Below are 24,190 nucleotides of genomic sequence, written 5' to 3'. Positions count from 1 at the left end.
CCCCAGTTTCCAAGCTGTAGCACACAAGGACTCTGTGCAGAGCTGCAGCAATCCAGAAATCCGTGTTTTCAGGCAAGAAGCTGTTCCCATATATTGCACTCGGAGCCAAAGGGTTTCAGTACCCTCTGACTTCAGGCTCCTTCTGCCAGCGCAGCAGCCAAATAACCTGGTGGCAGATTTCAGGAAAGCTGGAGGAAAGTTGGGAGCAGCCGCGTCGGAGCGGAGCTGCTGGCAGGCTCAGCCCCGGCTGCTGCGGCCATCAGCCCTCCTCCTCCTCCCTCCTTCCCTCCCCCTGCCCTGCCTGCACCTCCCCGGAGCTGGGAGCTGCACACACGGAGCTCACAACTTCCAGCATGGATCTGAGAAGCTGGAGGTCACCAACTCCTGCGGACCTGCGAGCTGCCACGTGTTGGAGGAGCCTTTCCCAGCCCTTCATCCCTGCCGAGGACGGAGCAGCCCCAGCTCACAGGCAGCTGGAAGGATCCCTTCTTGGATTCTGCTGCTGCTAACACAGCTCTGCAGACCTACTCACATCCAGAGAGGAAAAATACTTCGAAACAGCAAGATACTTTTCCAAGTGGGGAGTGGAAGAAGGCAGCTTTTCCCCTCCTTCCCTGTTTGGGAGAAAGGAGTTGCCCAACCTGGTCATGAGACTTTTCCAGACTTCCCCAAAGCAGGCTCCTGAAGTTATGACACTGCCCCACTGGGAGCCTGGGGTACTGTAGTCCAGAACAGCCCCCCCAGCAGCACACCCTGAGTTGTGGGCACTCTGGTGGGCACAGGAGATGGAGAATGAGGTTGGCAAATCTGTGGACAATCAAATGGACAAATACATGTAATAATCTGGGAGTTTTCTTTCTCTCTTTGCTTTTTGTTCTACCTCTTTTCTTCTCCCTGACTTGTCGTGCATTTATTCCTATATTGATTTTGCTGTGCTGTTAATTCTTTCTTCCCTTCCCCTCCTCAATTTAGAGTTACAATAATGGGGAAATCAGAAAGTCAAATGGATATTGTGGAAAAACCAACAAAATCTGGGAAGAAATCCTGGAGCTTTGTGGCCATCGGTCTGGCTGTCTTGCTGCTCCTCATGACTTGTGCAGTGGTCGCCCTGGTGATCCTGTATGCCAGCAGCAGAGGTAAGGAACCTGGGAATAACTCTCCTCTTCCCTCTGCAAACACCATACCAGTCTCTTTGCAGAGCTAAGTGAATGCAAAAATACAGGAAGACAGCGAGGTCTCCTCTGTGAGGGACTTGGCTGTCTCTGCCTTGTTCCAAGTTCATGCACAGAGAGGATTGTGTCGGATTTTATTTCATTTTTAAATGATGTGATGCAGGATTTTGAGCTTTTAGTTAATTCTATGAATTTTACTGGATTCAGCATTGTTTTGACAAGGATAACTAAGTGTTGCACTATTCTGGAGGGGAAGGTGTGTGTCTGTACATCTGTGTGTCAGGCTTGGTGTTCCTTATTTTATAGAAGCCTTTATAGAGTCAGGATTCATTATTGCCAGGAGTTACAAAGCAACAGCTGCTCAAGAGATCTAAAGGGGAGATTGCTTAGTACAGTGTGAAAGCTTCTGGGGCTTTTTTAAACAAAAACAAAATACAAACAAAACCCCCAAAGTCAGTATGTGCTGAGGAAAAGGAGACTTTTTTAATACAACATCAGGTAATTTATCTCGAGGTGAGATTTGGCTGAGTGACTTTCATACCAAGGTCTTGCCAGGAACCTAGCAGTGAGGGGTGTTACTCTGAGGTGCTTTGCCTGACTAGGCTAAGGGCAGAGCAGCTTACTCTCAAAATCCAAGTTTTTCCACAGACACACCAAATGCAGAGCCCTATATCAGAATTCTGTGAAGCAACCAACCTGATGGGCAGCAGCACCTGCCCCACGTTTGGCATCTCCAGTAATGCCTCATGGGTTCAGAGCTTTGCTAAAACATGAGAGAATCCAACTAAGTCTGAATAACAAATCTGAAGCCAGGCATTGTTTCCTCCTTGCATTGTCTCTGCATCCCTGCCTGCAGTGAGCTGCTTGCTTCCCTTCAAGCACAGCACTGCACAATTCCAAGCAATAATTCATGAGAAAAACCTTCTTACTGCTCATGGCTTTTGCTACCAGCTACTGAATGTTACCAGCACTTGTTCCAGTGGCAGATGAAATCTGAGTAATTGCTATTCACAATACTCATAAGAAAGTTGCTTGTATTCATTCTGTGATCTCTGGAGAGAGGAGGAAAACAAATTCCCCAGAGTGAGCTCCTAGGGCAGGAGTTTCTGTAACAAAATACTGAACTCTGCAGAATTTTGTTCCTTGCCTGCGTAAAGATTCTGAGAAATCTGCTCTCTATCTTGCTGCTTGGCTTCAGGCAAATCAGAATCCAGGTATTATTAATATTGAATTAATATTCACCTGAATGCTGCTCTCATACAAATCCACGGGATGTGCATGTAAAGTACTTTGTTTTGATGAAAGGCTTATCTATGAGAAAACAGTTCACACATCTAAATATTTTTCAGGCTCATATCAGCAATTAAACTGCCACTGGAAATGTTTCCCAGATTCAGACATTCCTGAGCAAACTGTGAGTGCAAAGTGACTGCAGAGCTGACCTGCTGCCTGTCCTGTACAGTGTGCAGCTCCTCCTGGCTCTTTTCTCCTGCCTTCAGGAAGTGTTTCCAGCACTGACAGTCAGTGTCTGCCTCTCTGTTTACATTGATTTATACATCCCTGAATTACTGCAAGGTGTAGCCATACCCTAGAGCAGCCACAAGGTTTAGGTAATTCCCAGGCAGGGATGGAGCAGCAAGAACCTGAGCCCACAGCATCTTTTAGATAAGTGCCTCTGTGTACTACTTGGGTCTAAAACTGAGAAAACAAAAGGTCTGCACTACAACCAGTGAATATTCCTGCACAACATTTTTTGTCTTGAAAGGTTTTGTTCAAATAGTGCATTTGGTTACAAGGATTACCTGTTTTACCTTAATGTCCTCTCTTTTTTATACATGGAGGTATGTATAGGCTTTGTGGTTCAGGGAGTACATTTTGGTTCTGCTTGCACACAGCCTGCAGCAGAGCCCTGTGGTGTGAGGAAGAGGCCTCTGCTTGGAGCAGGAACTCCTGTGGTGGGTGCTGACCCTGACTGCACTTGGTACCTGTGTACCCAGCCAACAAAAACACTGAACCTCTCACAGTAATAGTTCTAGAAGCAGTTTGGGGATTTTTGATATCCAAAGAAGCTTAAAACCTTTTCTAAATAAACTAAAGGAAAATATAGCAAGAATAGCAAAGTAATGTTGGGGTGATTTTAGAAAAGGAAGCAGACAGAACTGAAGTCATTAGTCTTTGAATCTGAATACACCAGGCTCTCAATCTTTCCATCACACCCACATACATCTCTGCAGCCTTTTCACAGCTCTTGCTCAGTTATGTTCTACAAATATTTACTAAACTCCAAATCTCATCACTTGTTGGAAGGGTTACAGGCTGAAGAACATTTCAGCACTTATTGTAGCTGACACATCACGTCACAGTCAGTGACTTCTCCAAACAACTTCATTACAAACAATCTCCATTCTCACCTAATTGCTGGTCCTGACTGCTCAGAAGTCATGTTATTAGTTTAATTAATATTTTATTCACTTCCTGGCTCCCAAGTTTGGGGGGGTTTCTTCAAGAAAGATTTGCAGCTATTTTTTTTGTCTCTGCATCCCCACAGGTTGTCACTAGTCACAGCTGTTCCAAAGCTGGAGGGCACCTGCACTCTGCCCTTTGAGTCAGGCTGCAAACACACAAACACAACCCTGGGGATAAGCAGCACCTTGTGCTGGGAGAGGCTTTCAAAAAGCCATGTTGCACTTCTGCATTCCCTAGGCTGTGATTGATGTGCACTGGAATAGTGGATTCACAAGAACCTGCTGACCAGGGGCAACATCTGAACTGGTGGCTGGCACAGGAGAAGAAGCTGTGCCCAAGATCTGGCTGACTCCTAGGCTGATGTGTAGTCAATCATCTTTTAACTCTGTGGATGTTGATTAATGAGGCAGCTATTCAAAGGAGATGGAGAATTTAAAGAAGTGGCAGCTAGCTCAGAAATCATGAGGAAATGACAGTGGGGGGGCAAGACTCTTCTCTACTCAGGTGGAGCTGTGTGAATGTGCAGTAACAGGGCTGCAAAAGTGGGCAGATGGTTAAGCAATGCTCACATGAAATTCTGTCTCAGCCATGCTTGTAGCTGGACTAGAGGTAAGAAGTCCTAAGAGAGGTGGAATTATTGTGTTCCAGAGCCCATTTGAAGACTCTGACATTTGGTACAGCCATCCCTCTCAGAGGAAGAGAAGCTCAATTTGGCAATTACATTATTTGTTGCAAATAATTCACAGCAGCAGCAAAGGCTGAAGTGCTGCCAGCACTTCTGCAGAGGGGATCTGCAGGAGAAACAGCTAAGGTGCTGAAAGGTAAAGCTCACACTTGACTGCCTGGTGGCAGCTCTGGCTGTAATTGCTTCAATGTGTGCCATCCCCAGCCATCTGCGGGCCTCAAAACACACAGCAGGGAGACACTAAACACAAACTGGCTGCTTCAGGGACTGTACAGAATGATTTGCCTCGCTCTCGTTGCCTAAAAATGCACTTCAGTGAGGCTGTGAAAAGCAACTTGGACTTTGAAAAATTGTCATTCAAAAGATGAACTACTGAAGAGGACTACAGTGCTCTGAAGTCCTCAGAAGTTCCATCCTGCTGCTGACCAGTAAATGCTTTGGACATCCCTCTTTGCCAGTTTTAAAAGGTGTATCCAAGGAAGGGTATCCCAGGAGAAAGAGGTGGGAAAACAGAGGGAGTGATTTTAAAAGAGAAAAAATGCTGTAAGAAGCTGGATCCTGGATGAACTTGGCTGTGAGAGAAGGTTTGAGAGGAAGAAAAGCCTCAATTTCCCACATACCCCTAACACTGAGGTTTTGGCTTTTTGTGCAGCAGGAGGAACATGGGATTCTCCTGCATCTATACTTGCAGCAGTTTTTGTCCATGGATGTCAAAGCAGGAATCTGTGTTGTTATAGCTCCAACCTACCAGCAATATTCATCCAGGGAGGAAACCCAAATACCTCCATTTGTACTGAAAACTTGGGCTGTTGTTTTTAGTGAAGTAATTTGAGCAAATGAAGTGCAGCCAGCTATCTAGCTGAGACTTCAGAAGGTACATTTTAGGTTTGTTTCTCATTATCTGAAGTCCAAGGGGTGCAGCAGACCGAATCTCAGTCAAGAGAGCAGAGACCCAACAAGTATTTTGTGGAGTAAAGCAGGGCAGTGTTGGTCATATCTCACACAGAGTCAGGTTGGCTTGGTTCTTTGTCAGGAATGGTACTGAAGCATGAAAGAGATAATTGATAGAAAAACAAAGGAGCCACTTTCAGAAGTAAACCGAGAGCCCCCCACCAGCCATTTCTAATTATCTGGGTTTGTGGCAGAGTTTCAGAGCCCTCACTGCACAACCGAGGTTTCCAAACAGTTTTGGCTTCCCCCCTTACACAGCTCAGTTACATTTTCACAGTCACAAGGGATTTCTGAATGTGGGGAGTTAGAATCTTGTTGAAAGCAGTTGGGTTCTGGAAGCTGAACTTAGACATTGTCAGATTATACTGAAGAGAGAAGCTGTGATTAAATAAAAAAACTTCATTTGAGCCCTGCCTGGGCCCTGGGGACAATGACAGAAATCACTGTCCTAAAGTATGCTGAGCCTCTTTTTCACCTTGCCCATTGCCCCTCTGGGGACAACTACCACATACCATTCCATACCATATTAAACTACTCATTTCTTTTCCCTCAAACATTTATGACTTGTGTTTTTTGCTCAGATTGCTGAACACTAAACTGTAACAAGGCACGAGGTTCATCTCACACAGCTCTGCTCAGCCCTGCACGTTACATTCCCAGTCACAGTGGGGGCTTTTTATGTTGCTTCCAGTGATGAACTTCAAAGCACTCTTTTCTTCCCTACTGTTTTCTTTCTATCTGAATTACTGTAATCTTGTTTGCTCTCATGTAAAACACTTGTTTTCATTGGAAGGAATTTTTTTAGTAACTCTTTTCTGCCAATATCCTATTGTAAGGATCCAAAAAAATGTTTAAAACATCCTGTTGGAAAGTAAGGGTGTCAACTTCTTGTCTTCCAGCATGGAACCAAGTAGTTGTCTATTTAAGTAGATGCTAAGCTAGTCCAGTTCCACAAATTTGGAAATTAAAACAGCAAAATTAATTTTGTTGTTCCCAGGACCAAGGCTGGGTGTCAGATCCCTCCTACTGCAGTTCTGTAGCAACCAGGACACAATGGTGACATGACCAGCAGCACAAACACATTCACCTTAGGACTCAGTGTAAAAAAATTCTGTTTTTTCATGTACAAAGGGTCTGCAGCAGAACTTGGGGCTGGGAATTCACGTCAGGGCCCTCTGCAATCACTGCCTGTGCTCATGGCACACACAGCCCACCCCAGAGCCCTCAGCACACTCTGTGCTACACTCACTCAGATCTGCTGCTGGGAGCTCTGCCATGCATGCAGATAACTGATAATGACTTCACTGGACTTTTTTTTTTTAACTGGACAGTTCAAACTCCCTGTCCAGACTGCTGCAATGCTGCTTCCAACAAATTCTCCTCATAAATCTGCAGATAAGAGACTTTTCACAGTTGTCATTTGGTATCTTTTACTGGCACTAACATTCACTGGCTTGCTCTAAAGCTAAACAGCTGTCCCTGAGGCTGGGCTGCTGGCAAGCAACATGGGCAGCAATTTCTTTCCAAAACAACTAATTCCATCTGCTTTCTTACTCCTCTCCCTGCAGGCACCCGCTACAGCACCAATTCAGGCAACATCTGTACCACACCTGGATGTGTTACAGCAGGTAATGATGGTTCCTGTGGGCAAGTATTGCAGGGGGGATGTTTCAGGTGGTGTTGGTTCTAAACCTGAGCTTGAACGCAGAGGAGTTCAGGCTTTAGGACTGAAGAAGTTGAGAAGGAATAACCTGGGGCTAGACACACATTGCAGTGCTTGTGCTGCTCTCCCAAGCAGCTTCCTGACAGCCCTTGGTAGTCCCAGAGGTTGCTGGGCAGTCTGTGGAACTCAACTCTCTGATTTTGATACCTAGCTGCTAGAATAATTCAGAACATGGACTCAACAGCTGACCCTTGCAAGGATTTCTACCAGTATGCCTGTGGGGGCTGGCTGAACCGACACGTTATCCCAGAGACCAGCTCCAGATACAGCATCTTTGACATCCTGAGGGATGAGCTGGAGATCATCCTGAAAGGTAGGAATGAGGCTGCTCTGCCCTTGGTTATGCACTTGTGTTTAGTTCCAGATGTTCCTGCATACTGTGCAAGGGAATAAACTTCCAGAGAAGTGTTGATTGTGATTTTTTTTTTCTCTAGTCCTTTAATCTCTACATCTCTTGCTACATCCCATTTGTGGGAACATCCTGTTCTCACTAAAAAATAGCCATAGGTGATTTAGTCCTAACTTCAAAAGGAGCAGGACAAGCTGCATGCATGTCCCTCTTCCTGACACTCCTTCCATTAATAGCTCCTTTAAAGAGCACTCCAGTTTCACTGTAATTGAACTCTATAGTAATAAGTATTTATCAGAGACCTGAATTCTCAGCAATTTTTATGGAGAGATCAAAGCTCTCCAGGGTAAAACAACCTCACTGCAATGGTTTCTTCCCCAGGTGTGCTGGAGACTTCAGATCAAGGAGACAGAGAAGCATTTCAGAAAGCTAAAATACTTTACAAGTCATGCATGAATGAGAGTGAGTCTCTTCCTGTTCCACTGATTCTCCTGTTCAGTGCCAATGCACAAAAGCACCAATGTGCTTCTAAGCCAGAGTGCAGCTGATCTTGGTTTAACCTGTGTGGCCTTGCCTGGAAAGCTGGTCTGCCCCAGGACATCCTCAAGGCTTAGTGTACAACCTGGGATGCAGAAAGGATATTGGTTACCTACCTCTGGTATTAATCCAGAGCCTTCCCTTCCCAAAGCAAAAACCTGTCCCACCTCATCCTTTCCTCATGCATTCAGACAACACCAGTACTGAAGCCAACAGAAGTATTTTCATTTCTTTTCTGAATCCTAATGTAGGAGACACATGATTTCATGGTGTCTCATTTTCTGCTGTGACAAACTGATTTAAGCTGTTAGGTGCATTACCCATTTTGCTTAATCTTTTCTATAAAAACCATATAACAATGTTTTTTCCTCTCTCAGGTCTTATAGAGCAACGAGATTCACTGCCTCTGCTGGAGGCCTTAACACTGGTTGGAGATTGGCCAGTGGCTTCTGCAGACTGGAATAAGACCAAAGGTAAAAGAGTTCAGTAGTGTTTTGGTTTTTTTTTACTGCACTAAGTCAGAATTAGTCAGAATTACTGCACTAAGGAGATGACTCCCATTGTATTAGATCCTCCAATTGAACTCTTCATAAAGAACATTTAGGGTATTGTGCACATTTAGCATGCAGTGAGCTGTGTAAGTGTAAAACCCATATTACAGGAGCTTGTCCATGAACAGTGCACATTTTGGGACAGTGAGGAAACCAATGGACCAACACAGCTACTGAAAACAAAAGTAATACAGCTGTGTTCTACTGCCTGCAAATTAATTGGGGTTTGGAACACAACTGCCTACCTTGACAAGGTCATGGGGATTGATACTATGCCTAAGGAATTGCACAGGTACATAAAAATAATTTACTGGTTATTTTATATCACTGAGACAGACAAGGCAGCAAGAGCAATCCAGCTGCTTCTGGACACTACAGGAGTGTCCTGCACAAATACTCTCACACCAGCTGCAGGCTGGTTCTGAACCATTTCAGCAGTAAGTTTGCAAACTTTACAGCTTAACCAGTCCTGATATATCTAGATAATTAATGTGTATTTTCCCTTTTATCTCCCAGAGCCAAACTGGAGCATGGAAGAAAATCTGTCCATAATGAACTCCAGATTTAACAAACGTGTGCTCATTGACATGTTTGTGTGGAATGATGACCGGGACTCCAGCAGAAACATCATTTATGTAAGGAAAGATCTGCAGGGCAGTATTTACCTGCCAGAATCCTGCTGGGCACTTATTTACCCTACACACAGATCAGCTTTCCATAAGTGGTGGGTAGGCACAATACTGGCAAAGTGCACACACAGGTCTGGACCCCAAGTGGCAGAGCTGCCCTTAGCTCACAGTGAGGAACATTTCATGGTGGCACAGCTTTCCTTTCAGTTAAAGAAATAAAAAAATCAATGGAGCTTTGCTTATTTATAGCATTTAAGTGTTGTAAATCCTTGGGACTTGCAAAATGTTTTTAAAACACATAAATAATATTTCAGAGTTAGTTCATGTGTGCTTATGCATCTTCTAGCCCTCAAGTCAAACTTCTTTTCTCAGAATGCATTCATAGATCTCAGTGTTTACTGAAAGCTTTTGCTTCATGACCCATCCAAGTATCCATCCTGCCCTTATCTAGAAATCCAGAGCCAAAACTTGTGCCTCCCATCTCAGCCCAGTTCCTAGAGAGCTGAACTTGTTTGATTGTTGGAGTGTACTGCTGCCATTCCAACCCAGAAGGATGGCACATCCAGTGTTCCATGGTGCCTTCCAAGGATTTGGACAACCCCAGTTCCTGTTCCTCACTAACTAAAGAAATGTGTCTGATTTCCTTCAGATTGATCAGCCAAGTTTAGGAATGCCATCCAGGGATTACTACTTTAATGGGGGCAACTATCAAAGAGTAAGTATTCTGGGTAATTTACTTGCTTTCTGTTACTAAAACAATATTATTACTTATCCCTGTGTTTTGGGGAGTCTTTATGTTATGTAACAAGCAGACTGTGACATTCATTGATAATTTTTTTTCCTAATTATTCCAGAATTTTGTAAAGCTTATAAAGGAACTGAACAGCTGCATAAATATCAAGCCTCCCAGAACTGGCCAATTCATACAGATGAAAAGGTTATGGGAAAATAAAATCATAATGTCTTCTATCTTAAAATAGTCTCTAATTTTGAAGGATAGGTTGATATTTACTGTCCAGATTATCTTGGATTTGCTTATTTCTTCATCAAAAGCCACTGTTTCTGGCTTTAACAAGGTGGAAAGAGATTAGAGATCTGGGAGAAGAATTGTCACACTGGATGAACATACAATTCCCCACAAAAATATTTCACAAGAATTTCATGTCTTCATTTGGAGAAAAAAGTTAAAATCCGAAAAGCATTTTACACAGAGCAGCCAAAGCTGTTAATGGAACTGATTCTGAGCTATGAATAATCACCACTTACTCCCCCCTTCCCTAAAATTACATTAAAATGGTGAGAGATTATTTTCTAGCTGCTTTTCTCTGAAAATGCACAGAGAAAAACTGTGAGGTCTTCTGTAAATACATAGAAAGCTGTTGCAAACATAGCCAGATAATTTATCAGTTTCCAAGATGAGAGTACTGCTTTAGTACATTTTATTTTCCTTAATTATGTCATACTAACAAAGAGGATTTGCAGCCTAACATCAAACTAATTTTCCTAACAGGAATGGAAGGGAATACAGAGAGACAACAATCAGCATTTTAGACTCTTTTGTCTGGTAAAGGCAGATGAAAACATCAGTGAGACTCCTCCTCATCTTACTGCAGTGTATTTGACTATATCCTCACACAAAACACAGCCTAAACCACAGTCCTGTGGAGTTTTTATGGGATTGTTCCCACACCTCCTGGACACCTTTCCAAACTGCCAACCTCTGTTAATCCAGCTCATGATACAAATCAGTCTCCACGTAGCTGTGTTGGGAACTGCAGATAGCTGCTGGAACAGGGATCCTGTCCTGCAAGTGGCACCTAGTGAGTGGCCATTACAGCAGGAAAAAGGGATATTTATGCATCACTACATGAAAGTCAGACTTAGACTGACTTGTAGGAAGGAGAAAATCAGGTACAGTACATAGGTGATCCTGAATTAGCAGAAGAAAACAAGTACTGCTTAATAGAGTTTTGATTTTAAAATATAAAAGAAGGGCTAAGGCTGTGTTTTTAATCTTAATGAATAAAGAGGAGACACAACCCCTTTTTATTTGCTATTTAACAGCTCACTTCCCACAGACAATGAGCCCAACTCTGATGACCCAAACTCCCCCTGTGCTTAGTCCAGCATCTTTTGGCAAAACTCCTGCTGAGGCCTGTGGGAGTCTGGCCTGATTAAGGCCTCAGCACTCAGCCTAAAAACACAAATCATCATCATGTAAATGCCCAGACTCAGTTTCACAAGAGTTGCTGTATTTATCTGGTTTCCAAGGCATACAGAGAAAGAAAAGTAGGCAAGGAGGACAGGTACTATTAAGCTGTCCTGCATCAGAGATCAGGACTCCTTCAGCAGCCAAGTGTCTTTTCAAGGTCCATCCTGAGGCATAAATCCCAGCCATACCCTCCTGGTAGAAATAAAGCAAAGGTATCCCTGGGAACCATCTGAGATGGAGGGGTTTTTTTTCAGACAGTAAAAACAAAGTTTAGAAGATTTATGGTATTATTTTCAGAGAACTTAAAGCTTCCATGTTTGCCCTGGCATTTTGTCTGGTAGGGATCACTATTCCCATCATGTAAGTCAAAGCAGGGAGCTCTCTCTTTGCTCAGGTAATTCCAGCTCTGCCCTGTTTCTCGTGTGCAGGTGAGAGAAGCTTACCTGCAGTTCATGGTCACCATTGCCAAAATGATCCGGGAAGACAAGAATATGTCTAGAGATGATTCCTATGTCCAAGAGGAAATGGCAAAAGTTATGGAGCTTGAAACAGAGATTGCAAACGTGAGTACAGACATAAAGAACACCTCAGGGAGGAGGAAGAGGTTAGGGGAAGAGGCTCAGTCTTTGAAGTGAATAGAGGGAATCTCTTGGCTCAAGATGCTGTTGAAACTTCAGTGAATCAGGAGGGCCCGAGTTCATTCACTGACCTTCAGAGAGCAGTACTGTACCCTCTCAAATGTGCTTTCTTTTCCAAAATGAACTGTCTTACCCATTTGTGTGTACCTGGGCACATGCATGCAATTTCAGCCATTGATAATTGTGTCTTCTGTTCCTGTAATAACCTTGTGAATGTCTTCAGGCAACTACCCCAGCAGAAGAAAGGCATGATGTGACTTTGTTGTACAACAAAATGACCTTAAAAGAGCTACAGGAAAAGTTTGCATTGAATGTAAGTCTTTAATGAGCAGTCTAATGCTTTCAGCCTCTTCTTTATTACCATGCCAACTGGAAATTGTGTTGCACCTCTGATAAATTTACAGAGGTATAAAACCATTCCCATTCTCAATCTTGTCTTCAGAGTCCCTTAAAAAACATTTTTCTCCTGAACAACACTACAAACACATTCAATCCTGTGAAATGTACAAAGTCCAGACAGTTAGCAAGGCACTTAAACGCCCAGCACTGGTGCATGTCTTTCTTTCTGCCTAGGAGTTCAACTGGACCTTCTTCATCCAAGGTGTCATGTCTTCAGTAAGTGTCCAGGTTGACCCAGAAGAGGAGGTGGTTGTATATGGCATGCCCTATCTGCAAGAGCTGAAAGCAATTATCTCAAAGTACTCAGCAAGGTAAAGAAACTGGAGAAAATCCAAGACAAAAGTCATGGAAGTGCTGTGGAAATGTCAATCATTAGGCACGTTTGCAAGTTCTGCCAGAGCTTCTCTGAGAATAAGGACACCGGTTCAGTGCCACCTGCAGGGGTGTGGAGCTGCTGGCAGCAGTTTGCTCACAGATCACAAGCAGCAATTGTTTCCTTTCTTGTCTCCATTCCAATGAAGATTCCCCTCTGCCTGCCTGCCCCAGTGCTGCTTTTTACAGGGGATTAACCTCAGCTTTGCTTCCCCACACAGCACCATCCAGAACTACCTCATCTGGCGACTGGTGATCGATCGAGTCAGCAGCTTGAGCCGGCGGTTCAAGGATGCCCGGGCCAGCTACAGGAAGGTATTTCCTCCCTTCCTAAAGACACCCTAGAGACAGAGCCCCGCAGCCACCAGAGGTGGCCCTGCTCAGACAGAGCCCTTGTCAGCACAATCCGATGTCACCTCATCCCCAGACCAGCAGCCACGACAAGGGAAACCTTTGCCTTAGGCAGTGATTCAGAAGAGCGGTGCAGGCAGGATGAGCCCCGGGGTGCTTTGCCTTGCAGGCACTGTACGGGACAACGCTGGAGGAAGCCCGCTGGAGGGAGTGTGTGAGCTACGTCAACAACAACATGGAAAACGCGGTGGGAGCCATGTATGTCAGGGAGACATTTGCTGGTGAGAGCAAGAGGATGGTAGGTAGTTCACCCTTCATACTATTGTACAGCCACACATTCCCCTCCGGCCGAGCTCCCGTTTTGTCTGTTAAAGAAGGCAGGAGAACTCGTTTGTGATGCTCTTTCAAATGCTGAATGTTTTAGAGCGTAGAATTTCAGGACATGATCTCTCAGTGGGAAGTTTTTCAGAATATCCTGTGGGTGATTAATTCCTTACTGCCTGTCTTGTAGGTGCGAGATTTAATCGATAAGATTCGTGAAGTCTTCATCGAGACCTTAGATGAGTTACAGTGGATGGATGAGGCATCGAAAGAGAAGGCTCGTGAGAAGGTCAGAGATAACAAGGAGCTCAGTATTTCCTCCTCGAGTTTTTGGAATTCTGTAGCATTGCTATTCCCAGCTCCTCTACAAACGAGAGGAAAAAAACCTCTCATCTTCACTGTCCTGTCAGCCACTACTACATTGTCCTGTTTAATCCTTTATTAGCACACATACATTTTGTTTCCTTTAATGACTCTTGTGACCCATGTTATAAATGAGGAGACAAGATGGCACCAGCTAGGGTGACAATTAAGTGCAGTGCAGTCCCTGATGAAAAAAATGTCAACGTTTTCATTGACTTGAGAACTATCAGCACTGGTCCGATAGCAAGAGGAAAAAAACAACAAAAAGGGGCTACATGAGGGTTAAGCCCACCCAGTCACTGCCAGATGGTGCTGTGGGGTCTCCCCATAGTTGCTGGAGACCAGGAGATGAGGCAAAAGCTACATGTTCCATGCTAAAATAATTGCTGCATTTGAACAAGGTCTTTACTGCTATTGTCCCACCTCTTTGTGAGAAACTGGATGGAAATAGTTACAGAATTTGAACAATGACATGTACTGAAACTTAAGAACCATACACAAAACCCAAAGCACATTAAACATTAAACTCTTTTCTTCCAGGCAATGGCCATCAAAGAACAAATTGGCTACCCAGACTATATTTTGGAAGATCAGAATGAAAAGCTAGATCAGGAATATGCCAATGTAAGTATGTTGTGCATACCTCAAGTCCCACCTCAATATGAAAACCTCCACCTTACTCTCTTGCCACTCAAAATACTCCCAGCTGTGTAACTGTCATTTCCAAGTGACTGGATAGCACACAGACTTTGATAGTGTTGAACATTTTATAAATAAATGTAGGCAAAGAGCAAAACTGTCCTAGGAGATACATTCAGTGGCACGATGAATTCCTCTCTTTACACAGCTTACTAATCTACTTGGGTATCTGTTTCTTTAGTTAAACTTCAGTGAACATAATTACTTTGAAAACATTCTGGAAAACCTGAGAGCTGGAGCCCAAAAGAGCTTGAAAAAACTTCGAGAGAGAGTTGACCAAGATATGTAAGTTCCCAACTACATGCTACAGACAACCTAAGCTCTGAAATAATGGTTATCATGTTGGAGTCATGCTGTGGCTGGCCAAGAAAACTTAAAGTCTTGGGCATAAGCAATTTCCTGAAATGAAACAAGTGGTTCATTGCTTTTTCTAGCAGGAATTAATCCAGTTCTCATGGAATCTCTCTAATCCTTCATCAAGCTGCTTCACAGTCAGATATTGCATTAAAGCTACTTAACACAAAGGCAGTGACAGATCTTCCTGACAACTCAGCAAGGAGATGAGATAAGCAATATCATGGAGCTTCAAAAAAAAAATATAATCAGGGAAAGAAAGCTTAGACTATTCTGGCTGGATTTCTGTTGGAAACATGCCCAACCTTGGGGAACTTGAGCACTAGATCTAATTTATGTCCATTTCCAGCCAATTACTTCACACTGCACCAAATAAAGTCCAAGTATATTTTTCAGGACTTTCCAATCATAGGTGCAGGTTTGGCTGCTTCATGATCCCTCCTTTGACTCCATGAGTGCATCCTGGGGAAGCCTCAGCCTGCACTGCCCTAGCTGTTAGCTCACAGTTCTCCACACTTAGGCAAATCCCCAGCTAGTGCTACTCTTAAAACCACCAAATAAAAGCACCATGTTTATCAGCTGTTGGTATAAAGCTCCAAAGTGAGCAGCTGGCATCACCACCCAGCAAGAGGCATGATGGATGGTGGCCCTTTAGCCAAAATCCCCAACACTTCTGCTCCTTCTAGGAGTGGTTTAAAGCACATTTGTGGGAACCTTTGCACAGATTCCTGAAGTAAGCTCCCTGTGCCTGGTAATTTGGATATGAAATACCAATACTTTGCACTTTCCCTATGTATGTACTACAACTTTCTAGTGATGTCTCACACAGCTTAAAAGGTTTCCCCAAGGAGACATAAAACCACTTACCCCTCCAGAGCCTGATTTTCTTTTGAATGTAAACTGTTCCTTTCTCCTCATCTTACACACTACTAAGATAAGGTGGCAAACAGCTACCACATTCCACCCCAATGTGGCTGCTCAACATTCAAGAGGAAAGCATTTTGACTTGGGCATTTTTTTGTCATGTAAGTTGCCCATAAATGAGACAGTTCCTGGTATTAAAATATTTCTTCACAGCTATGTTCAGTGGCACCCTTCTTCCTTATATGCAGCCTACATTTTAAAAATAATAATAATTCAATAAAAAGAATGTCCTAAAAAAAAAAAAAGACACCCAACATTACTAACTGTGTGTACCATTCCTTTTCAGATGGATCATTGGAGCTGCAGTGGTCAATGCATTCTATTCCCCCAACCGTAACCAGATAGGTAGGTTGACAACAATTACAAACAACTTCACAGAACTAATTAATGACTTTTTTAAACCACAAGGGTGCAGGGCAGCTACTACAAATCTGCCTCTGCCCCTGTGGATATTCCAGGCAAGGCAGACAGGCTGTTCTTTTCAAGCAGTCACTTTGTTGATGAATAACCAGCTCCCTCCCTGCCCCGGGCTTGGCAGACACAATTTATATATTGTAGCTGGAGCAGCCTTATGTTTTGGAGCCTGAGACAGTAACTGCTGCTGCCCTGGTGCCAGCTTCAGAGAGCTGAGCAGGCTCAGTGTCTTCTGGGCTGCTTCTACTCCTGTTCCCACATTCCCCATATGGGCAGCCCTCCAGTTTGTTATCTGTACAGATGGTACTGAAATGATACTGCTAAGAGGCACACCAGGCTCCAGAAACCTACAGAGTGTCAGAGCTGAGTGCTGGCAACATTGCCAGGCTGCCCTTCCTTGTGCTTAGCAGAGATCCTCAGACTACAGGCAGGGGCAGCCATCCTGCCTTTGCTCCCCAGGCTCTCAGAGCTGCTCAGAAGCTCAGGTGAACCTTGCAGATGCTGCAGAGTCTTTGCTGAAGTCTGAGCTTCTCAACCAGCAGAGAAACCAAATAATTTCTACTGAGTAGCTCTTAATTCAAGTCCTCAGACTGCCAAGATCTGCTACCCCAGGACTGCCAAATGCTCTAAGAGGAAAACTCCTTTTTAAACCAGACAGCAACCATGTCCTGCTCACAGGGCAAAGGCCAGAAATGGAAAACAACCCTACCAACCAACCAGCCATCACCAGGGAAAACTTCAGATAACTGTTAAAAACAGAAACCTCTGGAGTGCTCAAAATTCATCCCTCTAGGCTCCTCAGAAAGAGCTGCTTTCCATTTGTACAGCTTCCACTTACCTCTATATTGCAGGCTGTGTAAAAGCTGCCACCAGTCTTCCAGCCAGAGCAGGGCCTCCTTCAGCTTGCTCATGCACAGCAGCTTGCAGCTACACTTCCAGGTTCCCTAATTAACCCCGGATGGTTTCATGCTGGTGTTAATCAGCCATCAGCCAAATTTCCAATCAGGGAACTTGGGTCTTAAAGGGCTGGCTCCTTTCTGGCTTGGCACTTAGGAGTAACATGGAAGTTACTGATTTAAGCAACCTGAAGATTAACATTCAAGCCAAAAATCCAAGCCTAGCCACCCACAACAGTGTGGATGTCAATTAAACCCAGTTTCTTCCTGTCTCTACTTGGAGGAAAATAATTTTCCACACTACTCTTAGTTTCCTGTTTCAGTCACAGTCTGTCTTATACATTTCTCTCCAAATTTGTACAGATAAAACCTGCTATATAGTCAAAAAGGGGGTTGTCTCTAAGTGAAATACTTGTATAATTTCAGTATTTCACTTCTTGGAAAGTGTTGTGTTAGAATGAATTGGTTTCAGTCTTAATTCCTTTAAAAGTGTATACTATTTTCACCTTATGTACATGGGATGTGGACTAAACGCCACTGACTCTGGGATTTTTCCAGCAGAGGGAGGGAGCACAGCCCTCTCACTGTCTCCCCCAGCTGGCAGCCAAGTGCACTTGGCCATCTGTAGGAATTACTGCTGGGCATGTTTTACACACTGAGTGTTGTTGGTTGGCAGCATATGATTCCTAACCTTTCTTTAACAAAAACAAAGCAATAAAACATCCATTAGTTCCCCTATAAAATGGCTCTAAAACACAACGTGTACTTATCACCAAAAGACAGGTACTAAACGTTTTGTTCTTGACTTACTGCTGCATCCTTTGTAGAGCAGATTAGGCTAAAGCTGAAATGTAAATGAGGCTGAGGTCTCAAACAAGGAGACTCTGCAGTGGCAGAGGTGCTAAATTAAACCTTTATTAACTTGTCATTTTTCCATTTATCAAGAGAAACAATTTCACACAAGGAGGCATGATGCTGCTCCTAATAACTTCATATTTTATGTTCCTTCCTGAGCCTTAAACCAAGCTAACAACGTGTCTGCAAAGTATGCACAGATAAATCCACCTCACAGCATCCCCCTCTCTCTTCCTCTCTTTGCAGTTTTTCCTGCTGGGATTCTGCAGCCCCCCTTCTTCAGCAAACACCAGCCACAAGCCCTGAACTTCGGAGGGATCGGGATGGTTATTGGGCATGAAATCACCCACGGGTTTGATGACAATGGTGAGAAGATGACTGAGTAAATATTATTCTTCCAGTTGCACTGTAAGAAAGGGAAGTTGCACACTGCTGGGACCAGTGTGTGCAGACACAGACAATCTCCCACCTGCTCAGTCCCTGTCTGGGAGCAGCACAGCCACATTATTAACAATCTGTTGGACGTTTTGCAGGGAGTGTTTCATGAACTAAGGTCACACTAGAAGTAAGCAGATGTTACAAATAAGTGAAGTCAATGACAGTCCTCAGGAAAAGCTGTTACTTTTGCAGCATTGGCAGACTGGAAATACAATGCAAACATATATGCTTGCTCCTAGAGTAAAATGAAATTAGTCAACTTGGGATAGGAAAGCTGTTAGTAGAATCACAGGCTTTTTTTTTTCCCCAACCCAAACATTTGAAATAAATTGACTTATCTTTCTAGATTTCTGTGTAAAATACTTGGGGCAAAAACTATCTTCTGATACTGTAAGCCACTAATTTCTTACACAGGGGTTTTCTTCAGTGTGTCTTTTGAATGCTAATTAACCCTCTGCAGATTACATGTAAACACACAGCACAGCTTCAAAAACCTACATCTGAAGCAAATAAAAAGCATGCTCCAGCCAAACAGCTGGCATTGAAAAGAAAGAGGTGCTACACTGAAGGACACTTCACTACTAACACTACTCTCACTCAAAACTGTCCTTTTTTTCTTCAATTATCCTACAGGCAGAAATTTTGATAAAGATGGGAATATGTTTGACTGGTGGAGCAATTTCTCAGCAATGCATTTCAAGGAGCAGTCCCGTTGCATGGTTTATCAGTATGGGAACTACACCTGGGAGCTGGCTGGGGGGCAGAATGTAAGTGGAAACAACCACTGGCTTTGTATACAGAAAAATAATGTATGTAAAGGGAGAATCTCTATAGATGATAAATATAAACCTGCATGAACGACAGGATAAATGACATAGAAAGATTGTTCCCTGTAAATGAGGGATAAAACCAGCAGTACCTGTGAGCTGGGCTGGTGGTGAGCTGGGCTCACCTGTGCTTCTGCTGTCAGAATAATGAGGTGATTTTGGAAGGGAGAGGGCAATCTGCTGTTTGCTGCATTTCACCAGTGTATGTTCTGCCCAGCAGCCCATGTTCTGCTCACGTCATACTCCTGCATGCTCCCTCTACTCTATAATCCACAGCTTTTACCCTGCTTTGTATTTTAATTCTCTTCTTCCTCTGACCTAGCACAAAGTCACTGCTTCCTCCTGGTCCAGACATGACTGTCTGTGATGCATGACTGTGCTTCAGCTGGTGGTTCTTAGCCTCCCCACTGTTACTGACTGCAGAGCAAATGAATGGTTATTCTGTTACAGGTCAGTGGAATAAGCACATTAGGAGAAAATATTGCAGATAATGGTGGAGTCCGACAGGCTTACAAGGTAACCTTCAAATATCCTGTGAGTTAACTTTACCCCTGGGACTCAGCACTGGGGTTACCTATTCAATTAACAATTAACAAGTTATTACCATACTTAAAAACTAGAAGCCCATAAATGCAGTGACAGTGTAGGATTGCTGCCATCCATGCACCCAGGAGAAGACCACCTAATTCTCCATCCCTACTGGATGTGCTGCAGACTTCTGCCTGGGGTAAACCAGGGCAACGTTCATGCACAGGCACAGTATTTATTAGGTAGGAAAAGGTAAAAGTCTCCATGTTCTAAAGCCCTTAATTCTGAAGATGGCAGCTACAACTTCAAACAGCTTGTCACATGGCAACAGAGCACTGATTTCTTGGCAACACAGTTTGGTGATATCAGGAAGCAGAACAACTGTTTTTTCCAAGTTTGTTTCTCTCAGGCTTTTCATCTCTGATCTCCAAAGTGACACCTCAGGTAGGATATGAAAAGAATAGATGGAAATACCATCCCCTTCCCAAGAGGGATACAGATCCTATCTACCAAAATACCTGTCTCTAAAAGCTAGCTCCTTTGTTGCATTCTTTTTGTGTGTTTTATAAGCTTTAGGACAAAAACCCAGCATCATCCCTTCTACCTTGCTGCTCATTCCATGTGCTGCTCAAGTGTGAGCATGGAATGTTCTTTCCTACAAACAAACCTAACAGATGGCATGGTAAAACTCTTTATCTATGGTGTGCTGAGTATCACAACAGTTAAAGGTATTTATAGAAGAACATCCTGAATTTCCAGAAATCTAAACTGAGGATTCTGACTCTGAGGGACATCCTTAACATTAATTACTTCATTAAAGTGACCATGTGCTTGGGTTTAAAAGCTCTTACACATGTGAAGTAGCATGGTGTGACACGAGGTGCCTGCACACAGAAGCCTCTGGTGCTCTGAGCTGCTGGATGTGCTTTCCCCCTGGGCTCTGTCTCCTATGTTTTGTGTGCTCTGGGACTGTGTCAGCAGCTCAGAGGATGAGGTAACAGAAGGTTAGAAATCAGCCAGCATGAGGACACATTAACTTGTCTCCATTATGTCAATATACCTAAAAAAGGAAAATTGGCCAATTAATGTGTAACAATAACAGGGAATGGATTTAGCATTGAGCAAGGTTATTATCTGCTATTTTATGAGCAGTTACATGAAGAGAGAAAAATCATCACCATAGAACTGCAGACTTAACACTTTTATTTCCAGATACCAATTCCTACAGAAAAAGCCAGTGAAAGCTGATGATTAACTTCAGGCTGTGGCCATGGGCATTCAGTCTCTGCAGAGTTACTGGTTTCATAGATATCCCCAGCTGTACTTAATATGATATTAGTAGCCAAGCTTTGTCATGCTTGCTTGCTGAGCCACAACAGCAACCTAACAGCCCTCTCACTGGTGGCAAACCTCTGACTGGAGAAATTCAGAACAGGCCTCCAAATGGCTCCATGAAGAACACACATGGATTCCTGCAGGGACAGGCACTGCCAACAGTAACTGCTACTCCAGAACTCCACTTCCATGGAATACTTTAGTACTTTTCCCTGTTTTATAACTGTTTTCAGGTCAGAGACTACCATATGTATGAAGCTGAATTATCTTGGGGTTTCGTTTTTTTTCACTAGAAATGTCCACAAAGTACTTATGAGGAGAGATTTTTCATAAAATTAGCTGTATGTTTTTATTAGAAAGATGAAAGCTAAGAAAATACAGAAGGGAAGACGTGTTGGGTTCATGTACACTGTGATTAAAATCTCTCACTGTAAAATAACATCCAAACTGCACATCATGCCTCAAGGTGTGACTCTGTGATCATTCCTAGGCCTACTTAAAGTGGCTGGAACAGGAAGGGAAGGAGCCAAAGCTGCCTGGACTGAATCTGTCTCACAAACAGCTTTTCTTCCTCAACTTTGCCCAGGTAAGATGATTTGGTGATCAGAGGGAAAAGTTTTCAGTAATTTTCCCAAGAAGTTGATAAAGGAAAAACTGATCAGTAAATAACTGTACCTATGCTGCCTCCCCTATAAAATGGACTCCAACTACAGTGGAACAAATTGGGATGGCTCTTAAATAAAAGCAACAAGATCCCCAAAACTGAATTCCCTTTCCTACTGACCCACTAATGATTAATCCTCCTTGTCTAGGTTTGGTGTGGCTCCTACAGACCAGAATATGCTAGCCAGTCAATAAAGACTGATGTTCACAGCCCTCTGAAGTACAGGTGGGTTTCACTAACTGATTTACTAATTGATCCTCACTTGGTCCAACTCCCTGCCCCAGCACAGTGCAGAAGGGCAGTGGCTTGTTGCCAGCAGCTGTATTCTAACAGATAAAATAAATCTCATCCAGCTTTCAGAATACCTCCCGCAGCCTGCAGGACACTGCTAAAGGGCAGTTTCCTTTACCTGGCTTGGTAAATTTGCCAATCTATAGAGAATGGGCCAACACCCACACACTGTGTGCCCTGGTTATTCTCATTACTCATATTAGCTATATTTTTCTTGCATCAAGTATGTCATATTCTCAGACTGCAATTGAGTTTTAAGGCCAAAGTTCACTTCATGGACATGGCTTTCTGTTTTTCTAGACCAAAAATCTCTATGCACTATATCCTTCTCTTAATTCCTTCTCTTTGTTTAGGGTGATGGGATCTCTGCAGAACTTTGAAGCATTCTCAGAGGTGTTCCACTGTAAGAAAGGCACAGCCATGCATCCTGCAGAGAAATGCAGAGTGTGGTAACCAAAAAAAGAACATTGGTGAGGATCACTCGTGCTCTGCTGGCACAACAAACAGTTCTTGCCAATGATGTGCCTGATGTTCTCCCATTCAGTCACAGCCAAGGCTAATGCTGCAGCTCCTGGAGTGAGGATGGAGGCAAGGGCAGCACGGGAGCTCCTCCAGGTCCCCCGGGAGGCACAGGGGGGACAGGGGAGCTGTGGTGAATGCCCCTCTCTGCTCCACAACTGAACCGACTGTTGCCAGTGATGTCCTGACTGTTATTAAGATACTGCATCAGGGTTACAAAGACTCATTCTTAAATAAAAAACAAAACCAACGAGCAACTATATATCTATTTTTCAGAAAGGAACGATAGTTTTAATATGTCTTACAACTGCGCCCTGCAAACCTATTTGAGATGTTTCACTGAACTGGTTCCCAGTATTCTGAGCCAGTTTCTGGTGTATCCTTCCCAGTTCCAGGTTCAAGTCAGCTTAAGCTCTCGTGCTGTCTGTATCCTTGCACTTTGATCACTGCTTCTTGTCAGAGGTTGCTCTTTGTCTTGGTGTGTAGCAAAGTGAGCTGTGTGTCCCAGTGCCTGTGGGCTGCCACCTTCCTGCACAGCTCAGCTCTCCCACTGCACCCCAGCTCCTCAGCTCCAAAGAACAACTGTACCCCCACCTTACAGTGAGGTGTTGCTAGACAGAAGGATCACATTTTTAGAAGTACAGATTCTGTTATTAGGGTTAAAATGACAGGGTCCCTGCGTCCAGAGATATATTTAAAGTTATGCTTATTCTTGTAGAAAGTGTATGAAATACTTTTTGCTGAATAGCAAACATGTATCCATGGAAACAATCAAGCTGTTTGAAATCCTGTGCCTTTTCATTTTGCCATAGGCTATTTTTCAGTATTCACTTGGAAATGTAACACATTAATTTTTAATAATAATAATAATAAAAAAATCACACTAGCCAATTCAGCAAGCATTTCACTACAGAGAGTTTTGGGTGGCTTTCCTCAGTGAGCATGCTGATACAAAGATACTATTTGAAACTTCCAGTACTTAATAGTGAATTTAAGTACTCTTCAAATGCTTTTCTTTCTAGCACAGAAATCACTGGAAAGCAAGATAGCAGCTGCTGGTGCTTAGCTTACAAAGTGCCAAATGACACTGTTACTTTGCTTCACAGGTTTTGTTAGCACAGCACTAGCAGAAGGTTTGATTACCTAACCAAAAGGGAAGGAAATGAAAAATCACCCATCAGAGGAAGCTTTGCCATAACAAGTGTCCCACTGAACTGCTCTGGCTAAATCACTCAGTGAAACTCTCCTGATTTGTTCATTAATTTTACCTGCTACAGGTAAAATGTTGATTTCACTGCTATGGTGAAATCAGTCTACAGCTAAATTGCTGGAGGGAGAATATATAGTTGCATTATATTTCACTTCTATCTTAAAAGTAATCTTGGAAGATAGCTCTCAGAGAATCAGTGCTACCTCAGGGCTTAACCTACCCTTCTGTGCCCCTCAAATCTGAGTTTTAAGCACACTCTGTGTACACTGTGTACACTCTGTGTACTCTTATTCTTATTTCACTGGGAATTGTGGCTGGCCCCAGCCAGTCTCCAAGGAATCAACTCTCTTTCAGTCTTCTTCTCCTGTCACCCCAGTGATATCTGACATCCCGGGCAAACTTTCCAGCTCCATGTTGCACACACAGATACTATTGGTCTGAATTTGCACACTTATTTTTATGTGGATTCCCTTTACTGATTTCCACATGAGTGCATGATAGAGCTCTTTAGGAGGAT

The 24,190-nt window shown here is 43.4% G+C and overlaps 1 protein-coding gene across 3 annotated transcripts; it reads left to right on the top strand.

Annotated features, from left to right (window-relative positions):
* Positions 1 to 341: 341 nt before the first annotated feature.
* On the top strand, positions 342 to 23,358 carry MMEL1 (membrane metalloendopeptidase like 1). Of its 3 annotated transcripts, none has more exons than XM_030463810.1 (23): positions 342 to 797; positions 973 to 1,136; positions 6,843 to 6,902; positions 7,149 to 7,310; positions 7,728 to 7,808; positions 8,261 to 8,356; positions 8,951 to 9,069; positions 9,713 to 9,778; positions 11,704 to 11,838; positions 12,137 to 12,226; positions 12,487 to 12,623; positions 12,906 to 12,999; positions 13,205 to 13,333; positions 13,547 to 13,645; positions 14,260 to 14,343; positions 14,600 to 14,703; positions 15,983 to 16,041; positions 18,108 to 18,227; positions 18,933 to 19,066; positions 19,577 to 19,642; positions 21,480 to 21,575; positions 21,802 to 21,878; positions 22,298 to 23,358. In XM_030463810.1, the coding sequence occupies exons 1-23, from the start codon at positions 793 to 795 to the stop codon at positions 22,395 to 22,397; spliced, it is 2,277 nt and encodes a 758-aa protein (XP_030319670.1). In that variant the 5' UTR covers positions 342 to 792; the 3' UTR covers positions 22,398 to 23,358. The 3 variants fall into 3 exon arrangements, with proteins under 3 accessions (XP_030319670.1, XP_008501851.1, XP_030319671.1); XM_008503629.2 differs by having other exon boundaries at positions 342 to 835; XM_030463811.1 differs by lacking the exon at positions 19,577 to 19,642 and having other exon boundaries at positions 342 to 835.
* Positions 23,359 to 24,190: the final 832 nt, after the last annotated feature.

This window comes from Calypte anna, chromosome 21 (assembly GCF_003957555.1).
Source record: "Calypte anna isolate BGI_N300 chromosome 21, bCalAnn1_v1.p, whole genome shotgun sequence".
Classification (NCBI taxonomy): domain Eukaryota; kingdom Metazoa; phylum Chordata; class Aves; order Apodiformes; family Trochilidae; genus Calypte; species Calypte anna.
The sequence above is the reverse complement of the archived record's forward strand: the minus strand, read 5'-3'. Positions and strand labels throughout refer to the sequence as shown.

Excerpts from the sequence above, each read along its gene's own strand:
- MMEL1 (XM_008503629.2), top strand. The coding sequence starts at position 786 with ATGGAGAATGAGGTTGGCAAATCTGTGGACAATCAAATGGACAAATAC. Across the intron at positions 13,000-13,204 it reads CCCGGGCCAGCTACAGGAAG|GCACTGTACGGGACAACGCT; the intron begins GTATTTCCTCCC and ends TTTGCCTTGCAG. Across the intron at positions 14,704-15,982 it reads GAGAGAGTTGACCAAGATAT|ATGGATCATTGGAGCTGCAG; the intron begins GTAAGTTCCCAA and ends ATTCCTTTTCAG.